At 36.6% G+C, this 26,475-nt stretch overlaps 1 protein-coding gene and 1 long non-coding RNA gene across 9 annotated transcripts in view; one reads left to right on the top strand and one right to left on the bottom strand.

Moving 5' to 3' along the window:
• NTNG1 (netrin G1) overlaps positions 1 to 26,475 on the bottom strand; it is a 157,543-nt gene that overhangs the window by 4,559 nt on the left and 126,509 nt on the right. For 4 of the 8 annotated variants that reach the window (XM_084528101.1, XM_084528103.1, XM_084528105.1 and 1 more), the window contains one exon: positions 23,369 to 23,506. The exons of the other annotated variants lie outside the window; for them this stretch is intronic. In XM_084528101.1, coding sequence (XP_084384227.1) covers positions 23,369 to 23,506 — 138 coding nt within the window. The remainder of the gene's footprint in view (positions 1 to 23,368; positions 23,507 to 26,475) is intronic. 8 annotated transcript variants of the gene reach the window in all.
• Positions 17,132 to 19,019, top strand: LOC311440781. Its single transcript, XR_014695578.1, has 4 exons — positions 17,132 to 17,713; positions 18,071 to 18,111; positions 18,533 to 18,658; positions 18,754 to 19,019. It is a non-coding gene; the product is annotated as an uncharacterized lncRNA (long non-coding RNA).

Below are 26,475 nucleotides of genomic sequence, written 5' to 3'. Positions count from 1 at the left end.
TTTCAGCCTATCAAAATAAATGCAAGTGGAAAGGGAGCATTTGCATCGTCTGCTTAGTGCCTCTGAATTAACTGTGAAAGAATTACTCTCTGTTGACTGTTTAGGCAAGAGGATTAACTGATGTATTTAGAACTGCATTCAAGTCTAAAGATGCCTAGGTTGCCTTTTACAGGCAAGAGTGAGTTGTCTTTTTTTTTTTTTTTTTTTTTTTTTTTCTATGAACTAATACATTGGGAGCATTGCTAGGAACAAAGGTCAGCTCTGCCATCCTCCTTCTCTTCATGTTATTGGCAGGACTCTGATAACCAGCTGTGAATCACAGAAGACTTATGTGTTGATTATTCTTGTTCAGCATTTGGTGTCCAAAACTGTGCTTGGACAACTCACTTTTTAAAAATATTTTCATAATTGGAAAGGTGTCAGGTATCAAATTCAGGTCAAAGAGTGAAACACTGAAGAAACAAAACAATGAAAATAAAAACTAATTCTGAATTAGTCACACTTGACTCCTAAGACTTGTGTGGCTAAACTAGCTGTGAGTTTGCTGACAGATCTTCATGAATTAGAAGACAATGCATCAAATCGATTATTTAAGAAACAAAAGAGACATCTGACTTGCTGTGGAGAGCTTCATGGGCTTTTTGAGGGGTATTTCTGAGCACAGTCTCCAGATCATCTAGTGCTACTGTGGGAAGTGAAATATTTAATCTAACATAGAGGAAAATTTTATTTTTTTCATAACTAATCAATTTATGATCTAAGCTGTAGTTTGATTATGAAACACTATGGAAATGAGAAAGAAAAAAGCTATGTGTAAAGATGGTTAGTCATCTGAAGCTTTTGTCTTCTTGGGGGAAAACGCCTGTAAACTAACAAGTGCTTGCAATTAGTTAAGAGGTTGTTAATATTTTTTATTTAAAACTTAAGCGTGTTTTCCAAAGTAATCATTAGTAAGATATTGAAGCCTCTTTTTATAGGATAAGACATTCTTAAATATCAAATGATACCTTGCTTCAAAATACAAAAATATTCACAAGTAGCTATTTGGTTTGTAATTCCATTGACATTAAATTTGTAAATGGAATATAAAAGGAGAACAAGGGGAAAAAAGTCTAGTCTTTCAACCAGCTCAAGCAGTTCAAGGGGTAAGTGATATGTGAGTGTTTCACAGAATTTATATTAGGTATTTAATGAACTATATTGAGAGTAGTGTAGATGTTTGACAAATGTCTACTTTCTTCTTAACTGTTCAAGCCTGAATAATACATGGAAATTTCTGAGTCTGTCCAAAACTCATCCTTAATACTTTTGCAGCTTCTTGAAAGAAAATAGATTGAGATTATATTAGGGGTGGCTTTAGCTATGAAGCAGAAATGTAGACACATTAACACAAATGCAAGTCTTGTTCTTTTTCATCACCTCAGACACAGCACTGTGCTGTTGGCTTATGTTCTTTCTGGCTGCTGTGTCTGGGCATCTTCAAAGAATATGCAAAGAGCTTTTGGTCTGTCTACTGCTCAGACAGGAAATATCATATCGGATTTAAACCCAATTTCTTTTAGCCTCCTATCCTTCCTGAGGACCATACAAGATGGGAGAAAATACATGTCGTACCTTTCTTCATGCTACCTTCATTTTTGTACAGCTTGCCTACAGAAGCTTCTTATTCAGCTGGGTTAGGCACATGAACGTGAGAAAGGATGGGCAATTAATTTATAAAAACAAACAAACAAAACCCAAATATGTTCAAAAAGCCTTTTTTTTTTTTTTTTTTTTTTTTTTTTTTTTTTTTTAATCTGAGAGGTGGTTTTCCCTTTCTGCATCAAAATCTGTGTTGATTTTGAAATGTTTGCTATTTATGGAAACAGCACACAGATCATTAACAATGAAGTCACAGAAAAAAAAAAAAGAACACTTTTTATTAGAGGTCCTTTTTTTTTTCTTTCTTGAGTTCTTAAGCCTTTCATTTCAAGCAAAGTTTAGTATGAGCTCTCCCATCGCTATTTTTCTTCCATGTGCTCTTTTTGTGATAACATTTGTTACAGCTCGCTCTCTCACAACTATTTCTTCACTTATCTCTTTTTTGTCTCCCAGATCCTGAGTATTATAGTCCCCGGACAGGTTGGTGGCTTGACAGCTCTGAATATATTACACACCATTTTGGTCTATTCTAAAGGACTGAAGCAAGTTTTGGCCCTATTTCTGCTGCAGTGAAATTTCCGTACTGTTCCTTAGTAGTTTGTATGAATGACACTACTGAAATAATGAGAATTTTTGACCTTGGATTCCAGCCATTGTTAGTAGCTTTGAAAGCATGCAGGTCACAGGTCTAGTGGCTGAAGAAATTATTCTTGGCTGATTTTTTTCTAATGCATCTGTTTCCTTGCTGCTTCCTATCTCGCAGAGAATGTGATGTGAATTCATTTATGGATAGATTTTTAGCACACATGCTAACCAAATACTGTTTCAGAACAATGAACCCATGTGTTTGATAATTACGTTCATAGGAAGTTTCAATATATGCAGTGGTTGTCTATGTAGAGAGATCTGTGAACAGCACATTGAATTGCAATGCTCTGGAAAAATTGGGAGATTTCATCTTGCTACATAAGTTCAGTAAATTGAGGCCAAGCACAAGTGATTTCTTGTCAAATACAGAATTACTTCCTATGAATGTTATAAAAATTCTGTAACTAGTGGGCATTATTTTGTAAAAATGTAATAACTTAAACAGTTTAAAACAAAACCATTCTATTCTATGAAAACAACAACCCCCCCCTACAAAAAAAAAATAAAAAAAAATTAAGCATAGAATATAAAAGACATTGGAACAAATAAGAAAGCTTGTGTGTATGCCTATTAAGGGTACAGTCTATACATATAGCAAATGTGCAATAGAAAACCTCTGCAGTCACCAAGGAAAGGTATGAATAATATTTTTCCTACAATTTGTTAAATAGACATTAATAAAGTTGGGGCATGCAAAACAGTCTTCTTCAAATGCAGAGGTTTGAAATTGTTTCCAATGGTTTCAGAACAGGTGACCACAATCAAAATATTTTCAACTTGCCAAAGTTAGCAACAATAACTAGCAACAATAACTTTCCCCATTATTTGGAAACAATCCTAAGTGTTATTTTTGTGCAGTATAAAAGGACCTCAATTCTGCTATTGTTATGTTTCAAGGATTTCTACCTGGAGCTCTAGTGACTCTCATGAGATTTCACACATACAAAGTAAATATTAGGAATGAGGACATAAGGGCATGGGAAAACTTTAAGTAGTCAGGCTTCTGAAATATTCGCAATTGCTGTTACAATTACTGTTGCACACTGTATGATAAAAACCTCCAACTTGTACAACTTAAGCATCTTACTAATTTGAATAACCAGTGTCTAGTAATGACTTAAAGATTTTGTCACTAAGATTTCTCTCTCTGCCTTTCTCCCAATTAAATCTACTACTAGATGATTATTAGAATTTATTAGTTTTTATTTTTTTTTTTATTGTTACCAGTTACATTTACTCCTGAATGTTTTTTAAATGTTTAGCTACTATGAATATATGTCGAAGTGTTGATCAGACTTATTGTTTCTGAACCAGAGATACCTGATATGAAAAACAGCTATTGCTCTTTTAAACCAAAGATATCCATAATGATTTAATTTTGTCAAGTGACACTAACTAACCTTTTTCTGCAGTGGGATTAGTAAAACTACCTCATGACACTGCCTAATGCTTTGATAGCATGGGAGGAGAAATGGTTTGCACTTATCCACCAAGGTGCAGTCTGAAGTTGAGACAAAATAAATTAGTGTAGACAAGTACAAGCCTAAGGCATATCTTACTGTGTCACAATTATTGTCTTAAAGTGACAGACGTTAATACAAAGATCTCTGGTGCAAATTTGAAACAATGTTGTGTTTAATTAAATTGTAAACAATACAAGGAAATCAACACTGGCCAAGTGAGAATAGTTTCTAAAGGAAGACATCTCCATCTTGTATTGTCTTAGAATTGTCAATTACAGGCACAATTGAAATGACACTTTTAAAAATAAAACCCGTTTTATTAAGTCATAGGAGAATGATAGGTGGGTAATGAAGAAACTGTGTTTGCTGAAAGTTTCTAGTAGAGTTTTTTGATTGTTTTTCTACATGGAATTTCTGGTCTCTGTGCACAATTTTCACTACAAAACTATTTCTAATCAAATTGCAGGAAATGTCTTCAGAGTTTCTACTTGGAAGATTCAGCTTCTATTCAGAGCTGTCTCCTGTGTGCAGCCACAGAACGGATGGTGATTCCTCTCTCCTGAAAATAGGTACCAATTTATCCTGGCATTCACATGGGTAACCACAGTTCATTGCTTTGCTACTGAAAATGCAAAATCCTCTAAAGAACAAACTTAATTTTAAGCATGGTACAAAAACAGTGGAGGTAGAAAATTATTCTATTTCACAGGCTATGTCTGTGCTTTCTCATTTTCCATCTGTATTTTTTAATCTAAAATTCCTGGATTTAAGTAATAAAAGATATTGAGAAGAAATGCATCAAATCTGTCAAAAGGATGAGGAGAAAGATGAATTTTGGATTTCATACTCTTGCATGATAGGGAAGTCATAATAGCCTTGTCTGAAACAACACCAAATAGCTTGTTAAAATGACTGAAAACAAATGCAGATTTCTTCGTCTAAGAATTACTGTTGAGATAAACCTCTCCATCTTCCTTGGTTTTAGGAAATGGTTAGTTAACCTTTCAGTTGTATGATTTAGATAGTTTTGATTTTATACTTCTCCAAAGAGGATGATTCTCAAAAAATCCCCATGCTTTTTATTGCTTTGCTAATGGAGGACTACCACTGACTTGGTATGACCCTCACCATATTTTAGGATAATCTCAGGAGAGCAATAAGCTTCAACATAATTTTAGTTACTCAAAAGGGACACTAAATGCCACTATCATTCATATTCCACTTAAAAAGCTGTAAGCAGTGGTGCCACTATTTCTGTCTTAGAACATTCTTAAACCACCTGCCTTCTCTTTCCTGAAGTAGGAAGAGAAGCAATTGAATCTACTTTTTTTTTTTTTTTTCTCCTAGTGCCAACAGCAAGGTCAAGGTTTGGATATAACCACTATCAATAAAAATTGGATAAGTACTATAATCCCTCAGATACAGAAGATGCAGTCAGTGGTCATCAAAAGGCCCTGAGCAGCTGGTAGGTGGGATATGGTTCTCCAAATACATGCAGGTACTGCTATTAGAGGTGCCAGAGGGTATTTCAGGTGCTTGCACAGGGCTGGTAGATATGTAGTGAGAGTTTCAAGCTTGTGGGAATGGTGCCAGGAGACCAGCTGGGTCAAGATGCCTGTGGGTCTCTAGTGGCCTTTGGGTTCTTTGGTGTGCCAACAGGCTGTGACTTTCCTGGGTAGCCTGCAACCCTCTTACCTGAAGGCTCTCTGTGGCTCCCCTGCCTGTGTTTGACATCTGCTCTGACACAGTGCTGCTATGCAAGAAACACTAAAGGCTGCTGCTGTAGAAATTCTGAAGTTGTGAGTAAGAGCTGTGGAAAGTTTTGCCTGTGGCCTCCACCCAAGTGCCCTCTGCCCACCAGTGCATTTGAACTCAGGCCCTTGCCTTGGTCCTCATCTGCATGACCTGGCAGGCTCAGCTGCTCCCGGTTGATTCTGCCCCTGCCTGTTATGTTTGATTTCTCAGCATGATCCCAGACCCAACCCACTACCAGGGACATGTCTGGCAACCTGCAGCCAGTGGCCTTGCTGCCACTGAAGCTGCTCTGCTCACCTTGCTCAGGCACTGCAGCAGGACCTCGTGCTAGGGAGTGTCCCTCCTTGGTCTCCCCAGGTCCTCGCTTTCCAGCATTGTGGAGCTGCCCACTTCCCCTGCACCTGAGCAGTGCCATCAGACACCTACAGTCAGGCAATTAATTCAGTCCTGTCTGGAAAGCTAGCAGGATGGCTTTGCTATATATTTTCAGCTTCATGCATAACAGTATTTCCTTAAAATACAACAAGTATCACTTCTACAGAGCACCAAAAAAGCAGAAGGCAAAGTCTTGAAGAGCAAACCGAAGCAGAAGCTTTCAAAGGTCAGCAATTTGAATATGTGATTATAAATATGCCTCAGCCTTTACTCGCTAGGGTTTTTGACTTGCAAGAATGTTTTGAACACAAACAGAACTCTAATTTGCTTACAAAGCTTTTCTTCCTGCTGTCCATCGCAGAGAATGCTGGATTGAAGACTTCCAAAACTCACAGAATGTCCCCCCACACTTACTCCTTTTTGGCAGTAAAATCAGAGAAGACAATCACAACTTAAAATATTTCCTAATGTTTTAGGAGATGAGTATCCTAATAATTATTTTCCTATTTTTTAATGGAAGAATAGAGAAAGAAAGACAAAGTTGGTGGCTTTTTCTAACAATGACATGAATTCCCCAATAGTACTTATCTGAAGATACATATTTGTAATGGTATTCCTCAAAACAGCTGCATGGCCTTGGATCCTGATGTTCTTAGTAGACAAAACTTAAAATACTTCCAGTGTTCCTTGGTAAGAAGTTTAATATTAAATTATAATTTTGTTATTTAATGACAGTATTTTTGTTGTATTCCCTTCTAGTTTTTTTTTTTTGTTTGTTTGTTTTGACAACTACATTTTTATTGATGAGGTTAGTATCACGCAGATGCAATAAGGTTGGTTCTTCCGATTTTTTTTATGCCGCTTGCAGCACATGGGAAAAATGGTGTAGGAAATTTCTCTGAGATAATAGTAATAATTCTGCATTTCAATGGATGTTTTTTCTTTTTAAATGATCTAGTTGAATTTATATATATATATGTATATATATATATTTTTTTTTTTTTTACACAAAAGAGGTGTTATATAAATGCTAAATTAATTTTTAAATACTGCTATTCTAAAGTTTTTTTGTGATCTATAATCCGTTTCAACTTTCTTATTTTTGCTCCTTCAGAATAAAGCCAATTGCATGGAGCATTTTGAAAAATTAGTAACAATCTAATGGAAATATATGTTTATGATGAAGTAAACTACATAAAATGGAGTTTGTAATGGAAATATCAGTAATTTAAAATTACACTGTCATAAATAACAATGATATTAACATGGGATGCATATGTAAATATTAAAGGGAAAGGAAGCTCTGAAGCAACTGATAGATAAATAAATATTTCTGTATTAAGCGTGATTTATCATCTATGTTACGGTAACCATAGGTCAGAGTAAAGCCAAGTTGATATTTATATGATTGCTATATGTTCCTCTTAAATGTGGTTTTCAAAATAGAGGCATTTGAGACACAAACAAAATACTCTAGAAGATCAAAACACAAGTGTGCAATGTAAATGGCCTAGGATCTCTCAGCAGATGAATGTTCAGAGTTTATGTGAAGATTAGTTACAATGTAAAGGTAAAACATTTATAAAGTTCTTACAAAACATATGAAATTTGAGGGATATATATATATTTTTTTTTGTTAAAGCAACAATTATCAGCAGATAATCTGCATCTATGTTGACATGTTGTGTTGAATGTAGATGAAAGGCTTCAGAGTGCTTTTGTTGAGCTAGCTCTGGAATGGGGATAAAAACATGGCCCGGTAGGTCTCACAAAGCTCTTCAGAATGAGTAACAGTTATTACTGCCAGTGAACAATGGAGAGGTTGATGCCAAGGAAAGCCTGTGCTAACAAAAGAAGGGTAAAAACATAGGTCCTGTGAACTCCAGTTCTATTTACTACATTGCACTGTTTTTTAGATAAATGCAACAACAGAGTTGTTTACTATTTCCAAGGGAATTTGCAGAGTTTCAGGTTGAAAAATGCTTACAAACTATCAAGTTAAAAAAGGAATATGCAATCTTGTCCATTTACATGTGGTGTGTGCAATTGCATAAGATGTTTAAATATTCTTACAGTTAGAAACACTGACGTCATGTATGTACCTTCTTTTAATCTGACTGGTCAGAGCTTTAGAAACTTCATATTTATATATCAGAAACATGGATTTGCAAATCCTTTTTTTGTCTCCTGTGCTTTTGTCTCTTGGCATTTAAAAAAATCGTATCTGTTATTATTATTTTTTTTAATTGCAGTGAAATTGAAAAATGAGACTCAACAGGAAGATTCTTACTCGTGTGTCCTTCTGAAATATACTGGATGATAATATCCTCTCCTGTAGGTGGGATTTTAATTGGTGTAATGATTTACTTTCCTACTCTTTTCACTGGCTTAAACAGATGGCATGTAGCACTCAGCAAAAATGAGAACTAGTATATTAATGCATCAAATAATTAAAACTATTAGCTGTTTCATGATAGTTTTCATCAACAGTATTTATTGTTACACACGGACTTGCTCTAGGTATCAGTATGCATTTATCTTCATGACAGAGCAGCCACTAGATGGGAAAGCATAGATAATAGACATTTTCATTCTAAGACAGTCCTTTCAGGTGCACGAGTCTTTCTGCAATATGCTGTGCAGGTGTAAACAATGTGATCAACTCAGCTAGTGTTGCTGAAAACACCTTTTATTTTTTCTAACTGACTTACATTATCACATTATTCAATGTGAAGTCCAAAGGACTCCTATACTAAAGCACACTACGAAATAACTGTCTTTGATTATACCGCCTCTTAAAATTTCAAAGGCTCCTGTTATTTATTTGTCTTTCCAAAAGTGATGTTTTGGTAACTACACAGTTAAAAATGCACAGTTTGTTTTGACAGATTGATATGACAGACAGGCTGATCTATTTTCCACAATATTATTATGCAGGCTATTATTAATAAGTTATTGCAAAATTAAAACAATGGCACTAATCTCATTTTTATCAACTACAGAATTTCACTACAGTTCATAAAACATCTGAGTAACAACAGGTGTGGCTTAGACTTGGAAAGAGAGCACTCAATGCATATATATTTAGTTAATGTCAGAAAAGTTCATTATACACTCAAATGAACTAAAGATAGTGTGTTTAAACATATGTATTGATAGTGCTTACTATGACAAAATGTTAAGATAATTCACACACAAAAAAGTTTATAGTTAAAATCCTCTAAGAGTAAAAGATCTTTCCCTCTGTGCTTAACAGAGGGGAAAGTTCTTGCATAACTTCTGATGCACAAATGTGTTAGAATTTAATTATTAGCGAAGACTGAAATAACCTGAGATCCTCAAGGAACAGAGAACTGCAATGTATGATTTCACTTAGAAGCAATTGCTTTATTGTATTTAAAATTTTATCCAATTTTTAGTTTATTGGGCTAGAATGTGCTAGTTTATTTTGCTATTATTTAGTTTATTAGGCTAGAATAGAAAAATAATAGGAGACTCCATTATTCTGGACACAGGTAAAATATGTTGCTTTATAATCAGTGTTATATATTTTGATGCATATATTGTATCAATACATTCAAGCTTCATGTTGAAAAGGAATAGCTGCTTTACTCAACAAGTCCTCCACTCATGTGTGAGACTGAACAGCCAGTCTTCTTTCTCATGCTGCGTATATAATGTTTCTAACTCATACACTCACCTTAAGGAAGAGTTACACACAATGAAAATGTACTTCTAAAATGTAGATTATTTAAAAGAGTTTTAGTATTTTTCCTTGAGGGATTTTTAGAGAAGAGTTCTGCTAAATACTATTTGGATAATGAAGCTGTATTTCCTGACAAGCTTGTCTCCTCCAGTCCAGTCTTGTACTGTGTCCCAAGCCATCCTTTCATGTGTGCCCTTACCTTACAGAAGCTGAATGCCCATAGCTTCTATCACATGTTCATCCTTCTCTTTCAGTGGATTTGGCAAGGACTGCAATGGAAATCTGCCTCCTCTGCTCACAAATTTCCTCCAGAACTGTATTACACCCTCCTCTTATGGTGAGAACCAGCGCTTACGACATGCCTTTGTAGAGTCCCAGGTGATGGATGCATGTATACACATGATGTTGGAAGATGAGAAAAGGCTCTAATTCCAGGTAGGATGACTTTTTGTAGGACTGCTCTATGCCGGGACTCTTATGAAGGATCAAACACTGAGGCTAAACACTGAGTTTCCTCCTCCTCCATGGAGGCACGTGGCAAACACAGCTAGCCATCATGTCACAGGTAAGGCCAACCTTTGCATAGATACATGGTCTTGGGGCAGGAGAGACTCCAGCACGGTTTCCTGATCAGGTTTGAAAGACAGGCACAGTGAAGTAAGAGCATGAGTGGAGTGTGAAATGCAGAGGTATTATGTTGCTTGTGTGAGACAGCATTTTTTAAGTGGTAACATGGCAGATCTGAGTGGGATGATGGCTTTCTGAAGACTGCAAGAAAGCTATGGAATGAGTATCTGCTAGACTCAAAGAAAGATGAATGCTGAAAGGAAGAGGCTGGAACTGAAAGAGAGGTATTTGGGCCAAAGCCAGGATGGGTGGGAGAAGGTGAGGGAGGTGCACAACACATCTTGGCTGGCTCCGTGTTTTCTATCTGCAACACAGTCAAGGTCTCTAATACTGCAGAGCAAGCGTGGGCTGCAGCATCATTAAGTCGTCATAGTGCCACTGAATAAAAGAAAAGATAAAAACAGAGGACACTTCTCTAAGCATCTTTTAATTTGTGTTTTAAATCAGTAAGGGTTTTGCATGAACTAGCAGGTCATTGCACAAAAATTATAGCACTGTATGGCTTTACTCTGATAGGTGGTGTAAATCTGGATCCAAATTTCCAGACCCTTGCAGATATTATGCTGTGTACATGCCTGTGTTTCATGATGTCTACCCAGTGTACCAACTGGCATGTGTGCGTATGTCATGTTAGTCATTTCAAAACACCTGGCTCTTTTTAAAGACATTTCCATTGCAATACAATTTTGTAATCTGTCTATAAAGATACATGGAATGATTTTTTTCTGAGAACTGAAAGTCTTTTTGCAGAGAGCTGCAGTTTGCTGCATAATGTCGACACAATGGGGCTGATTTAAGGATGCTATGTTTGCCCTCATTATGAATTTCCTTGCACTAATGCCCCCAGTTTAAATCTTATTGTGGGATTTTCCTGTTCTTGAAATCAGTAGGAAGTAAGCCAGTTTTCTGAACCTTGTGAGAGTAACTTGTTCTCTCTGGATTCTAGTCAGTGCTTATTGCCTCACTATCAAAATGCAGCTTCAGTTCTTTAAAGAAAGAGCTACATGTGGTGAAACTCTACTCTCCTTGGAAATGAAATTTTCAACTCCTCAAAGTAGGAGTCCTATTTCAAGATATTCTCGCTTTAAAGGAAAGTTCATTTCCCATTTAAAGTATTTATAATATTCAGAGATCAATGGTGAAGCATTTCATTAACAGAACACCCAGCTGAATTGTCTGCAATGGGCAGCTATTTCTGTACAGAGAGTACTGGAGATGTGGGTTGCTCCCGCGCCTGTCAGCGTGTATGGGAGCTGAAAATGGTTAGTGTATATGGGTAAAAGTGGCCTAGCAGTTTTGAAGTGCAAGAATAGATTTTTGGGTCCATTGGAAAAGCCTTTAAATTTAAGTATGAAATACTGTAAGAAATGAGGCTAGCAGCTAAGAGTCCTAGAAAGATAATGATGGCTTTCTGTTCAGCAGTTCAGAGATACTCAGTACACAGCTCCACCCCTAGCTCCATAAGCTGGAGCAATATTTTGGTTTATCAGCAGACGATTTTTAAACTTTTTCTACATCTGGAAAACACATGCCATCTGTGTATGTCTGAAAAGCATGAAAGATTTGCAAAGTTACTCCACTAACTCTAGGAGGGAATGGAATGGGTGAAGTAATAGGCAAAGACAAGAACAAATCAAAATATTGTCTTTAGATTCAGCCAGTGACATCAGCGCCGTTGTTTTTACGTAGCTTTCCACTTCTATCTGAACAAAAAGACATAGTCATTAAAAAGAAAAAAAAAAAAAAGGAAGAAAATAGCATATAAAGAAGTACTTGTTCAAGCTGCAGTTGTAAAAAAAACACAAAATAGTTTTGGGTGTAATGCTTTAATAATCATATGCCTGAACTGTAAATTGTAATAAGCTATGTTAATGAACATGGCCCCTTTAATGTAATTTGCCAAGTTGATAGACTTTCTACATACGTTAATTACCAACATCTGAATTATGATCATACTCATTCCTATTCTCTGTAGAAATCTTTAAACTTCTAGCACTGTCACAGCTTTCTCTTCTCACCTGATGATTATAGGTAAAAGTTTTATTAATGATTTAATTATTCTCTTTAGAAGCCAACATAATTACAATGGGCTTGACTCTGCTCCCATTAAAAGTCTTTTTAAATGATTTTGCCATTAAATGTAGTCCAATGTGAGAGAAGAGCAGTTTGAAATCAACAAAATCGTGCCTCAAAATTGCAGTGATGAAAGAGATTGAAAGGAATAATACCATTAACATTTTACAGAACATCAGAGGACTTGTGTAGGGGCTATCAGCCCCGTCTAAATACATATTGGCTAAATCCTGCAAAACTTTATTCACTTTCAAAGTTCTTACTCATATGAACAGCTTGACTAAATCATCTGCAGTAAAGAGGAATAGTCTGACTAAGAAGTTCTGACTAAAGAGTTCTGACTAAAAAGCTGGAAGGATGTTTATGAGACCAAGCTTTTGTTTCTAATTTTATCATTCTCATGTTCCCTGTCAAAATATTTACTTGCACGTTTAACTTGAAGATGAATATGAAGTCACTGCAAGGTTACATGTCTCAAGGGTAAAGATCCAGGTTAAGAGGATATCATCATGCATGCACTTATAAGAAATAAATGCTAGGAGAAGCTAAAGGGGCATAATGCTTGCAGATGATTTGGTGAATCGGTCATATTATAGATGCAGCATAAAGTGAGTATCAAAACCAAGACCACTATTGAAAAGTATAGTTATAAAAATTGCCTTGTTAGCAGCAGAGTAAATGAAAACTTTTTATAAAGAGATTTATTTACAAACAGTAAAGAAAGAATAACAATTCTGAAATTATAATGAAATGAAGGAAAAAAGAAAAGAGCATCAACACTAGTACTTCAGCTCTAAGAACATGTTAAGGTAGAAAGGAAGTCCAGAAATAATTTAAAGTGATGCATTAAATTCACAAAATTAGTAGTTCTTTTTTATCATTATTATTTTTGAAACACAGCAGAAGTAGAAGCTTCCCAGTAAGTCTCTATAACAAATGAATGGTAAACGATACATTCATGGAAAAAAAAGTCCGTCAAGTATTCAGTATGTGGAAGAGCTTCAGGAAGTTACTATGTCACTGCCTCTCTTGATGGGAGCAAACTCTGGAGGCACCTCAAAGTACATACAAACCATTCTTAAAAAATGGAGAACAGTGTGTCCTATCAGATGACAGGAAACAAGTAATATTGATCCAATTTAAAACAAAAAGGAAACAAATTTCTCTTACCTGTGGTTTTACTAATTTAATTGCCAAGATTGGCTTCCTTAACTATAAGAAGGGACTTTTACAGACAGGATTTTTAGAAAGAGCCCCAAGGAGAGTTAGGGGAACTACAGACTAGGAAGTACTTCTGCAGCAAGCGAATTGATGGGAACTGTAATGAAGAACAGAATTAGCAAATAGATGAGTAAGCATGATAAGCAGGGAAGAGCAAATTTTTTTTTTTTTTTTTTTTTTTTGGTAGAGGGAAATCATAGGAAATAATTGCTTACAGATCTAGTAGATAACTTTTTGAAGGAATTGGTAAGCAGTATGTGGACACAGGTGATCAAGTTGATAACACGAATCTCCAAAAGCATTTCATGAGATCCCTCAGTAACATTTTTCAAAGAAACCAGGCTGTCATGCATGGATTAAATAATGGGAAAAAGGGTAAGAATAAATGTCAATTATTTCAACTGAAAAGAGACTACTACTTAGTCCTGTAAGAATCACATCAGGAATTACACATGCAGAACTGCACTAGAAAAGTGAGTGAAAAGTAACACAATAAAGTTTGTTCATATTACAAAAGTATTGGGGCTGTAACGATCTTAAGAAGAATTTCTAAAACACTGGGTGATAGTACAATAAAACGGTAGATGAAATTGTTTTTTGACAAGTAAGGTATAGCAAAATCCTCTATCTCTATAGATATTTGGCTTTTTACCATTTAAGAAAGAGACTTTAAGAGTAGTTCTGTGTAATTTACTGACAATTTTGACTTAATGCTCTGTATCAGTCAAAATGCGAATAGAATCTTGAAATTTTTAGGACAGGAAAAAAGAATGAAACAGAAAACACCACAATGCCACCATATGAGTTCATGACGTACCGATCTCTTTAAGTTTGAAGTCCTGCATATTGAGAAAGTATATACTGCTACCAAAAACGGTAGGGTGAAGTCTGATCATAGGTATAAACTGTTGCAGGTAAAGGGGGGATTAAACAGATTAGTATTCCTCAGCATAAAAAAGGGAAGATAGATTGAAGGAAAATGCGACAGACATGTATAAAATCATAAATGCTATGGCTAAGGTGAACTAGACATGATCATTCATTTATTCTTGTTACCTCTTCTGTCCAAGAACTAGGAAATACCAAATGAAATTGTCAGTCAGCCAGTTAAAACAAAGACACTTGGTATAATGAAACGGTGAATTTAATGGCTATTTTGTATAATGGAACAGTGAATTTTGTTATCCAAACAGGATGTTTGGAATGAATGAATGTCTCCAGGAGTGATTAGACAGATCAGTGGATAAAAGTCATATTGAGACCAACTAAGTATGAAGATATTGATGAATTCTTTGGCTAAGAAAGTACCTAAGCAGTAGCTTTCTAGAGTTTGAATACTTGTGGTGAATGAAATACCACTCAATACTACTGTCAAATAGAGAAAACTGGATTAAATTGATCCCTGTGCAGACTTTGGTGCAGACTTCCTCAGGTTTCTACTGTAAGGTGTTCTAGTGGCTATAAGCATGCAAACATGAAGATAAACACATGACTCACAGGAGTGAGAGGTTTTAAAGACCAGCTTTACCATAGATAAGGTAAAATGCTCAGAAAACAATAGAGTGAAGTGAGAATAAATTGAAGTGGGAATAATATATATATATATTTTTAAAAAAGCACTTCTGTTAAGTGTTAAAAGCTCACATCTTGAAAGGTCCTGATTATTTTCAGAAATTCATTGCTGAATTACTCAACCTGTTGGTACTAAACTCTTAGCTCAACTAAATTTCTTTAAAATGTTGTCTGATGAGAGTTTTGTTCACCTCTGTAGATTACTCGTTAAAAATATTGCCAATGACAAAAGCCAAAATCTTTTGGAAAGTACCTCAAATAGTTGCACTACGTCATTAAACGCATGTCATCAGCTGGTAGATACTACAGTACTCAGCTCTGTAGAAATACAAACCTAGGAGTTGGACTTGATGATCCTTGTTGGGTCCCTTCCAACTCAGGATATTCTATGATTCTATGAAACCTGAAGACAGAAATTGCTGATTACTTTAGGATTAAATCCTTTCAGCATATTAAAATGCAGGGCAGAAATGCACCTTAACATCAGATGTGCCCCCTGTACCTAGAAGAACTCTGAAATCCACTGAAGGTGGAAGCTAGGCAAGATTTATTTATTTTTATTTACCTTTAATAGCAAAATAGCACCGTGGGAGGCTAGCTCCTGTTGTGGAAGGCAGTCAGTACCTTGCAGGTTCACACCTATCAGCTGAACTTTGATTTGAACTAAACTAAACTTTGATTTTCATATTGCTATCAGCATGAACAGAAAGATCTCTTGGAGGAGTTGTAATTGGACGCATGTAAAGGAAGTTAAAGCTTCTAAATCCTGAAGCCTTAATAATTAGCATGTGCTGTTGTCAGCATTGCTATCAGTTACATTGATGGCAAGATAGCAAGTGTCGACTATCTTTAATTGCATCAGGTCAGTAGTTTTTATCTCCAGTCAAGTAGAATAGAGATTGTTTTATGTACTCCTAAATGATCCTTTTAAGGCCCCTTTATAAAAATGTCCCATCTGGGTGTGTCTGTGGTGGTATAGATCTTTTTATTTCAGTCCTCATAAAAAGGTAGTGAGCAGGCCAATTATAGTTATGGCCACAGAGCAGGCTTGAAAGGAAAGCATGACATTTTCAGAGGAGAAGTAGTCCTGCGCATCACTGTTCAAATGAACACTTAATAATTCATAACAATTAACTGCTTTATAAATTTCCTCTTCAATACGTTTCCAAACGTGAATAGATTAAACAGTAATTGCTATCAAGCTTTATGTTCTATTTCATGTTCTTAATAAAAGTTTATCTCATGGAGCTTACTTTGTATATTTTTGATCTACTCCTAACTGAGTGCAATATACTGTATTAAAATATTTATCATTGTGCTATCAAATATTAACCATTTTAAAATAATCTGACTAAAGAAAACAAATAATGCTACTTGTTTAACTTTTTATGAATTTCCTAGTATTTAGTTATTCAGAATGCTCCCGTGACATGGCACCAAAAACACTGAAGTATCTGCAAATCATATTCCCTCTTACTGTTGTGAATTGGGCTCTGATCATGTCTATCACTATTGTTCATTTTGGCTCTACACATAGAAAAACAGTTCTTCAGTCTGTAAAAAGTTACTATACCACCTCAGTACAAGCAGATCTTAGAGGTTTGTGTTATTCTATAGGTTAGGTGTTTTTCTGGGAGGAGTACAGGATAGTTTTGATTTGTTTTTAAGGAAATTTCCCTAATTATCCACCTGCTTGTTCTTAAATTGTGTAGCTTTGGTACAAATGCCAACAGCTTGCTAGAGTATAACGTGAATGATCTAATGAGGGAAAGAGGGGATGCTGATCCCCCATTTCCCCAGCATGTGCTGTACTGCAGGGCCACCTAGTGCAGCCCCACCTGGCTGCAGGATCACATCATGCCCCAGCCCAGGGGCCGATGCCCTCCCTGGGTGCTCCTGCTTGTTCAACTCTTGGCTGTTGTGTCACAGAGGAAAATTTTCTTGTCTGTTTAGTGTCCTGCTGAGTTAGTTCTGAGATGGTTCAGGGATGGGTCCAACAAGTGCCTGAGATGTTACTGGGGATGTGGGATTAAATAGCTGGTAACTGGGAGATGGGGGATTGCAGCATCTGCAATTAAAGTAATTTAGGCAGCTGTGGAATAGCACCTTTGAAGCTGATACCTTGGCAAGATCACCAGGAGAACAACCTCTTTGCTCCAGTCCAAGCCTTTACGTTGCTGGGGAAGAATTGTTCTTTTAAGGGTTACGTCTGTCAGTGTTGCTTCTGAACAATTCATTTTCACGTTGGAGAAAGCAAATCTGATCATCAGGTTATCAGAATAAATCTCCTGAATTGAAGAGCTGGAGTCTGTTAGGAACCTAGTGCCTCTTAATAAGATGCTAACTTAGGCTAGCAAACCCCCTACCCTATGCCTCATTCTCTGTTTGTTTTATGATCCGCTATCCGTAGGGGCTTCCCCACACACAGGTGTTACCTAGCTCACAATCCTGATCCTTTTGTAGAAGCCTTCCTTCCAGCTCAGAGGCACTGAGATAGCCTGCTTGAGCGCTCCTGGTGTCACTCTAGTCTATTCCCTTTGTAGGCTGCTCTCTTTTCACAACATTTTACAGGTTTTGAAGCAGCAGTACTAAAAGCAGCTTGAGGCTTGATCCCCAGTCTAGCCATTTTATGGTAACTCTGTAGATCTCTAAAATACCTATATGTAGACAGCATCCCATGCTTTTATTTTCTTCTCTATGCTCTTCACAGAGGAAAGGTGTTTGATTTAATTCTTTTTGTTAAATACAGTATTTGTGGTGTGGCATTTATTTATTTTTAAATATCCTCTCTGCAGGGAGATATCAGCCTTCTTTTTCTCCAAGTCCAGTATCTCATTAAAAAAATATAATTCCATGATATTCATACTTGGATAGTAAAAACATTTTCTATGTATTGGTTTCTATGTATTGGTTGATCTGTATGGTTGTTCTGTGGGCCGTGTGCTTTGGAATTAATGTGGATGTGCTTATTAACACATTGTTTCCACAGGTTTAAAAGGCTCAGGCTCTCAGTATGGTGTTACGTGTATGGTAAGTCAGCGTGCTTCCACTGAGGGTAATGGAATCGGTGTTTTGAATCATCTGAGAATCAGGCTTGATAACACTGTAATTTTATTTGTAATTTTGCCTTGCTTGTCCTTACACCCGTGAGCTGTACTTTGCCTTGAGCTGAAGCAGAGGGATTCTGAATTGGTTTAAGGAGAATTATTCTGCATTTAAATTGGGAGTAGTTTGAAGCAGAGTCTGTTCCTCTGACATCCAAATCCCTATACACACACAATTTCTTTAGTCTGCATAACAATCATGTAAAACAGGTATTGGGAAAGCAGCATTTTATGTGTCGAGTCCAAGGGCAAATTGTTCCTTAGGGACTGCCATGTTCAACCCCATCAGAACTTCATATTTTTCAACAAATTCTTTCTGTTTTATTTTTTTTCCCTCTGGCACCAAGGGTGGTAGTGCACTTGCTAGCACCAGTCCTGGCACCAAAACAGACCAGAAGTAGAAGTCTATACTGCACCTGTGCAGAGGGGAGATCCCTTTTGTGGCCTGGCCACTGGTAAAAGGATGGAAAAAGGTATAAATGGATTGTCTGTGGCCCCATGCACAGGTGGTTGCAAAGGTGAACTGGAAAGCAGGGCTTTCTGGTTTTGAATTTGTTTCTTTTTACAGAATATAGTTCCCCACACACAAATTCAATGTGTAGGAATCGAAGGACAGCTGCACCTGCATACAAACAAGTATAAAAGCTCACTAAGCTTCCAGGGGAGAGAGAATGGGAAGAGAACATCACATTTACATACTTCATCTATCTAGAAAGAAGAATATGATGCATTTTAAGAAATGGAAGGTAATGCATCTTTTCTTGCTGAACTGTGAATGCAAACTTCCACAAGCAAATGTTACTGTAATTTGCAGGATCACAATTTCAGGTTTGATTTTCTTTGGAAATTCAATCTGCATGATTTTGATCAAATGCCTTGGGTCCTCACATGTGTAACATCACAAAATGCAGAAAAAATATATTTAATCATATAAGTCAAATGCACACTGTAACAGAATATGAGCTATCTAACAGGCTGCAGAGCGATAAAAGTTCAGTCCAGATACAAGCACTGAGTGCAGCTTGAGCATTGAAGATAAGAGTGTAATTGTAATCCTCTGCCTGCTTTAATAATAATAAAAAAAAAAAAAGGAAAAAAAAAAGAGGGTAAAATAAAAGAAACTATTCAGAGCTTGACATAAGGCATCTGACTGAAAACTTACTTGCTAATTGTTTAACATTTACACCATTGAAACAAGATGATTTAAAACAATGATTCACAGGAAATAACGTGCTGAATTTAACTGGGGTGCAAGCTACTGTTGGTAACTCTTGTTCTCAGCCTAGGCTTTGTGGGGCTGCAGGACTGAAGGTTCAAGCTCTGTATTTGCTCATTAACAATATGAAGGGAGCTAGTGAGTCATTGGACTTTCCCTCACTCTTTTCCCCAGTGGATAATCATGCATAATGAAAATTAGAGCCATGCTGCTAAGCTGAGTTTGGCAAGAGTGGCACTTGCTCTTTGTCAGATTGGGTAAATATGTGGCTGTTTTTGGAATCAACTGTTGTGCAAGTGAAATTAAAAGGTGTTATTTTCAAACACTCCTGCGTGTATAGAGCAGAGTTCAGTCACCAGAAATGTCATGGACAAGAAATATGAAAGATCCAATACTTCGAGTTGTACGCTTAGAAAATCGAATGAATGCTCTTGCATAATATTTTATCTTCATTTTTCAAACTCAGGCGGTTCTTATGTGTAAATGTTTCTACTTTTTTTTTTTTTTTTTTTTTTTTTTAAACAGGTGCCCCTTATCACAGAGCACTGTGTTCAGTTCAGGACTGGCCCAGAACAGCTGTAGTTGCTGGTTAAGTCTCTTCTTGGGTTTGGAGCTGTGTTTTCTGTTTCTACATTCATTTCTAAAGGAAATAGTTTAATTAATATAGCGTAGAAAAATGAAATACAGCTATGGAGTTCCTCCTGTTTCTGGAATTCTGAAAGAGTTTCAGAACCAGACTGCTCAGTTCCTAATACACTCCTTATGCTTTGATCTCTGTATGTGTGCTGGTGAGAAAACCATTGTGGGTGTCTGGAAGGGAGGTGGAGAGCTAAACCCCAGCTGCTTCCCCTGCGTGCTCGGTGCCTGCGGTGTGGATGGGTCCAGGGGGAGGGCTTAGAGGCACAGTTGCATCCATTCTGCCTCTTTTTCCTGAGGGCAGCAAACCTTCCTGTACCAACCAGACCCTGCTGACCACTATGTCTGTGCAGCACAAACCCTGAATTCAGTAAGATAACAGCTGTTATCATGGTGCTTTTTATCTGGGAGGCGAAGTCTAAAATTGCATCTGACCTCTGAATGCACAGAGACGCAAGTGATGAGCGCTCTGCCTAGATCCTCAAAGGTTTTAGATGAAATCAGTACGAGTGCAGTACCTAAATGAATACTTCTGAGGATAATAGCTTCTGTCTCTTTCGCCCAAGTGTGGTACAAGGTAGACTTTGAACAGTAATTTATCAAATGATATATTGTGAGCCTTCGAACACAACCGGACTTCCAGCATTGTTTTTCCCAAATGGGATTAGTAATACTGTAAACTAAGCCACTCCATTTACTAATGCAATCATACAAGTAATTAAACTAGCTATGGTATAGATTTAACTTACTTATTTATAGGTCAAGCTTCTGGTTGCCCTAGGTCAATGACGTTTAGCAACAAAGCTCCATAAAAATAGATTTTCTTAATAATGCCGATAGGCTTTGTATGGCACCAAGTAAACAACCACACACTGATGTGCTTTGTGAGAATCCGTCTTTGCATATATATATTTCTGGACAGCGCAAGCTCAAGGGAAACAAATCACAACCATACACTACATGTCCAGACAAATAATCTTTTTGTGCTTTGCTAAGGCAGAAGAATAAATTCTTATTTTTTCCTGTATATATCAGGGTTTGCTTGTTTGTCCAGTCATTTGTTTAGATTTCAACGAAAAGATAACAGAGGTAAAATTGCTGTGCTACAAAATTAAATGAATTGGAATACCATTCCTCCATGGGAAGACTTGAAGCAAGATTTAAATCTGTGTGTGCTTGGTAAAACACGGCAATTTGGGGTCTGTTCCATAGAACTGACAACTGCATCTTGTTGTTTTTCTTCTAAATTTGATCAGATAATTTGATGGAACTTGGAGAATATCTGACAGTTACACAATCACATCGAGATTTGTTCATAAAATAACAACACAGGGACACTTAATTAGTTTTGTCAGCAAATAAAAAGGCACTAGCTTGCATTTCCAGGAACCGTCTAAAGGTTTTTCAAATACACTGATTCAGCTAAAATCTGGCTTTTTATATGTTGGGCTCAAAAAATCCTAATTAGAAAAACATTATTGAGCTTATAACATCCAAACCTGAGAAGACAGGAAACAGTTAATAAGTAATTACTTACTTTTACAGATTTAACAACCTGGTGTGTGTTTGTATAATATTTTATGACCGTACAATTCACTCCACGGATCTCCAGGCCTGTTCAATATCTCAGCTACTTAATATTTTATTTAAACTCATGATGCAGACATAAATGTTTGCTATGTTTTATTCAAATTCTGCTGCAGAGAATCATGTTGATTCCCTTCTTTTCAGTTTTTTGTTTTTTCTTTTTCCTTCCTGTTACTACCCGATCTCGATGTTTCGCAAATTCTAATGCTTATTTTGCTGGTACCTAGGGTAAGGTGCAGGGGAGGTGACAACCTCCTCCTACATAAGGGGTGCACAGGCAAAGCAAGATTCTGTGATTTCAGATGCTGTTTTTGGGATATATAGGGCCTGATTTTTCAAAATATAGAGGACCTGATAGAGGACTTGGAGGTTTGAAAAGTACTTCACCTGCTTTCTGTTGGAACTGTATGTGCTCCGTGTTTTGTGAAACACAACTCAAGGGCAGGCACCCAGCAAATGGGAATGAAGTTAGCAACCACCCACAAAAAATACGGTTTAAACAACCTGCCCAAATACAGACAGGAGCTTTCTGGCAGAGGCAGAGAGAGTCCAATTTTCTCAGGTAACATTTAGCTGCCTTGCCAATGCAACCTTCCTTTCTATTCATGTAGGAGTTTAATGATAATTGATTAATTATTACAGTCTTTCTTGAAATTCCGCATTTGTTGGTTTTCAGATGTTTACTGAACTGTCACAAGCCCAGGTTTTCTATTTCAGACTATTCATTGTTTAGAGAGGAAGGGGTAATCTCCATCTTTATTGTTTCTTTAACTTATGTTTTAAAATTTACATTTATTTTAGAGCATTTAGAGCATTTGCACGGCTCTCTGGTCAATTTTATGTTTGGCTAATCGGTGTCAGTAATTACATCCTCTTGTGTTTCTCAGCCTTACAAATCTAAAGCAAGCTGTTAGAGGAATCTGTTTCACGCGTCTATGTGGAAGCATACAGAGAGGCAGGAAGAAAAAGGTTAAAGAATGTGAGAGGACTCTTCAGAATTTCTTCAAGTAGGTGATCAAAGCAGTTATAAAGAATAAATCAGAATCTATTACAAAAGAAATGGGCAATAAAAGCCTAATCCTATATGTACTGTTGTGCTATTTCCACTCTTTTACAAGACCTGTTAACCAGAAAATAATCTAAATATACAACTAAGCATTGAAACATCTGCTTCTAATAATATTTATACCAAATTTCAGCACCTATTTTTAAAGAAGTATACTTTAAAAAAAATTATCTTTAGCTTTTATCTGGTTTTCACTAATTGTGACAAGTAATGAGGTAGTGTGTTGCAGTTTTATTGTTCAGAGACATAGTTCTAATGTATGAAAGCATAGTTCAGTTACTCAAATAGGCTGAAGTTTAGTATAGAAAAAGGAAACATGCAGAGAAATTACCTTCTGTCTTTCAGTAAGATTTTTCAAGTTAGAGTTAATATGCTGATGTTTTAGTACACAAAGGCTACTTCACATGTGGCAAGGCACGCATATTTATGTATTTCAGTGGGAGCTCCTGCAGGTGTTATCAAGAGCAAGAGAGAGGACACTGAAAGTACATTAAAATTAATGGATGGAACAGTCAATCTACTGTCCTCATCTGGGAACCTCCATAAAGATTGGCAGTATGGCATTCTTAAGGCTTGGAGAGGTTTTGCTCATTTTCTGCCCTTAGGTAGCTGCACATGATAGCATACAGACGCAGATGCAGCAAAGCTGCAGGAAAGGGGCAACTCTGAGTTACTTACGTTGACAGCCCAAGCTGTGCCAGATATATCCCGGCAGACATTTATCACATTTAGGCCCTGATGTTCCCTCCTTACACTCACAAAATCCTCTGTCATTACAGCGATCATGGACTGAACCAAAAGGGTTACAATAACAGTCTGCAGAAACAAGACAACACACACACACACTGGATTCAGGTCTACATAAGGTGATAATTCATTTAATACCAATAAAGGCTGCATTTCCAGTGTTAAAGGTAAAGGAAGACTGTCTATTAATGATATCTAAAGTAGCGAATATAATTACTATAGTCCATTTATTTGTTTGCATATATCATTTCAGGAAGAGACGTTTTATGATATGAAGAGATAAAGTAAACACAAAAAGATGTGAAGGCAGAAGATACCGTGCTCTTTGAGAATAAGTGATTGTACCAGATTCTCTTCTGGTAAGAATGTTTTTGACAATTTAGTGAATGTTAGGAAAGCTTTGTATATCAATACATCATTAGGGTGAAATGTCTCACATCATTAAAATAGGCTTATTTATATTACTCAATATTTTTCTGAGTGCTGAATTGCTTTAGAGGGCTATATAAATGCACTTTACTTATTTCCAAGATAGTCTTCCTTTATAGTGAGGAGAAGTATAACCATTTATGTGGATATTTGCCATTAAACTGATGAGATTGTATTTAGCAGTGACATTAATAAACCTTTTACATATTCCACAATGATAAACTTGAGGTGAGCAGTAATCAAAACTTATCAGAACTCGCTTTATGTTGCCATTTTCATTTCTCTCACCTCCCAGTGGGCAGATGGAAGATGTAATGAGGCTCTTTCCCTGATACTTATTTCCACATGTGTGTTGACCTAATTAAAGAATGACTGGGGTAACCCATTTCCTCCCAGAACAGGTACTGTAAGGGAACGTGTTGTCTTCTTCAATTACAACCCTTTTCTTTAACATGATTATAATATTTATGTTCAGTCTTGGCTAACTAAACAAAGAAGACAAGACAGTAGCAAGCAGAGTTTAATTTCTGGCATTCCTATTCATTTTTTTAATTTAAGTAGCCATATCTTATTTGTATATAGACCCATGTAGACCCAGAGTAACTCCACTGTCAACTGAGACTGCAGACATGCTTACATTTTGGCAGCGTCTGATCTCTGCTGTTGTTGAAGGCAAAAGATAAATAAATCAATTCCTGATCTGGGCAACCTGCTGAGAATCTGGCTTTGTGTGTCTGTGAATTGGTGCGGCTTTGACTACCTTTGGAAATTGTTCTGTAGCATCAGGTTAAGCATTAGGTTAAAATTCAGTGATATTGTAAATGACAAAATGTAGTTGAACTTGGAAGTAAAATATCAAAAAATACAATGGAAAAACTGTAACAGGAAAAAACATTATCAGAAAGACATTTGTCATCTGTTGTGTCAGTGTTTATTACCCATAAATTACAGATGACACTTTGAACATTTGGCATGCTGACGAAGAGTAGTTACCTTTGGCAAACAGAGTTCCACAATAATAATAGAGTCAATTAGATAGCAACATTCATTAATGAAGTTGAACGTTGACATGCCAAAAAGACTGTGCAAAATTGAGCATGATTATACCGCAGTGTGTGCCATTTGAAAAGCTGGCAATTCAGACGCGAATCGGATATATGAAATGTTTATGTAAATATGCATAGAGCAGAGAGACGTACTGAATGCAGGAAGTCAGATTTGTTTAGAGTGTTCATAGAAAATCTTGAAAGGCAAAAAGTCTGGAATTGCATTAGAAACAGCCAGTTCTTATACATAAAAAATAATTGGATATAATAGACCTACAATGATTTAAACAAGTGTTTATGAAGAAATGTATGGCCGGTGGCATTGAATGCTATAGATGCATGATGTGACATTGGTCACAAAACAAGGACCCGACCCTGAGTCAGTGAGAACTTTCCCAGTGAACTCCATCATCTAAAAACATTGCAAGTACCAGGCCCCTAGTGTGCTGTTTAAGGGAACATAGATACTTTAAGTAAAACCCTTTTTGTAGAAGTGGTAGGTCAAACCAGGACACAACATAGACCTGGTAACCTTTAGTAACTGAATCTAGCCTCTGTCTTTCCCAATGCACAGTTGATACCACAGCTATATAACCTAGACAAGCCAACAGAGCATCCAAGCTCATTGTCCAACACACTATCACAGGCTATAGAACACTTCCCAACACCTGTCAAATACCTAAGACATCAGAAGGATCAAAAGCTATGATTCCAGTATGTTACTGCGGTTATGAGACAGTGGTTCTCATTAATGGCCTTGCAACAGCAAAGCATTAAATAACATTTCCAGATCATCCTAGCAAGTAGACCACACACCAGGTTCCAAGGTAGGCAAAAACTAGTCTCTGCTGATTTAACTGGGCAGGAGTTTTTCCTCCTGACCTGAATCTGGTGACTGTAAAGGCTGGGAATATGATAGTAGTAGTAATCTTTTCACTGAGGTGCAATGTATTGATGCTGTAACAAAATACAATGAAAATAAATAAAAAAGGTTGGGAATATGGGCTGAAGCTTGCAGGCTTGCCGCAGTCAGTCTGGGTTGACAGTGGCTACAGGACAACCCTTAAGGTTCACTTAATTAGTTACCATTAGAGTTTATAAAAAGTTCTCACAGTTGATAACTGAAGCTTAAGCCTAAGTGACTGCAAGGTTGGCTTTGTGAGACAGTAATGTTTGGTGAGACAGTAATTACTATTTCAGTGTTTATGTCATAAAGCAAAGGAAGAAATGATTTATTACTCTGGGTCTACTTGGTGGTTTCAATGCTATTCGTGCTTGCCAGTGTGTGTATTCACTGGAAGAAAGAATTATTAGGACTTTGTCAAGAGCTTGTAAAAAATAAAAATGCTCTTCAAATTCTATTCAATTCTTTTTCACTGCAAGCATGTCAAGTGCATTTTTTTTTTTCTTTAAACTACCTTGATTTATTTAGAAATTGCTGTTGCCCATTGGAGGTAATCTTGCAGTCAATTGACAAATCCACAAATCTTTGATGATTCATTTTAGGAAATGAATTTCTTTAGAAGCAAAATAAATTTTAATACATAATGAAATTAGATTTTA

This window comes from Aythya ferina (genome assembly GCF_964211825.1).
Source record: "Aythya ferina genome assembly, chromosome: 8".
Lineage (NCBI taxonomy): Eukaryota > Metazoa > Chordata > Aves > Anseriformes > Anatidae > Aythya > Aythya ferina.
Note: the sequence above shows the minus strand (reverse complement) of the source record. Positions and strands in the feature narration are given on the sequence as shown.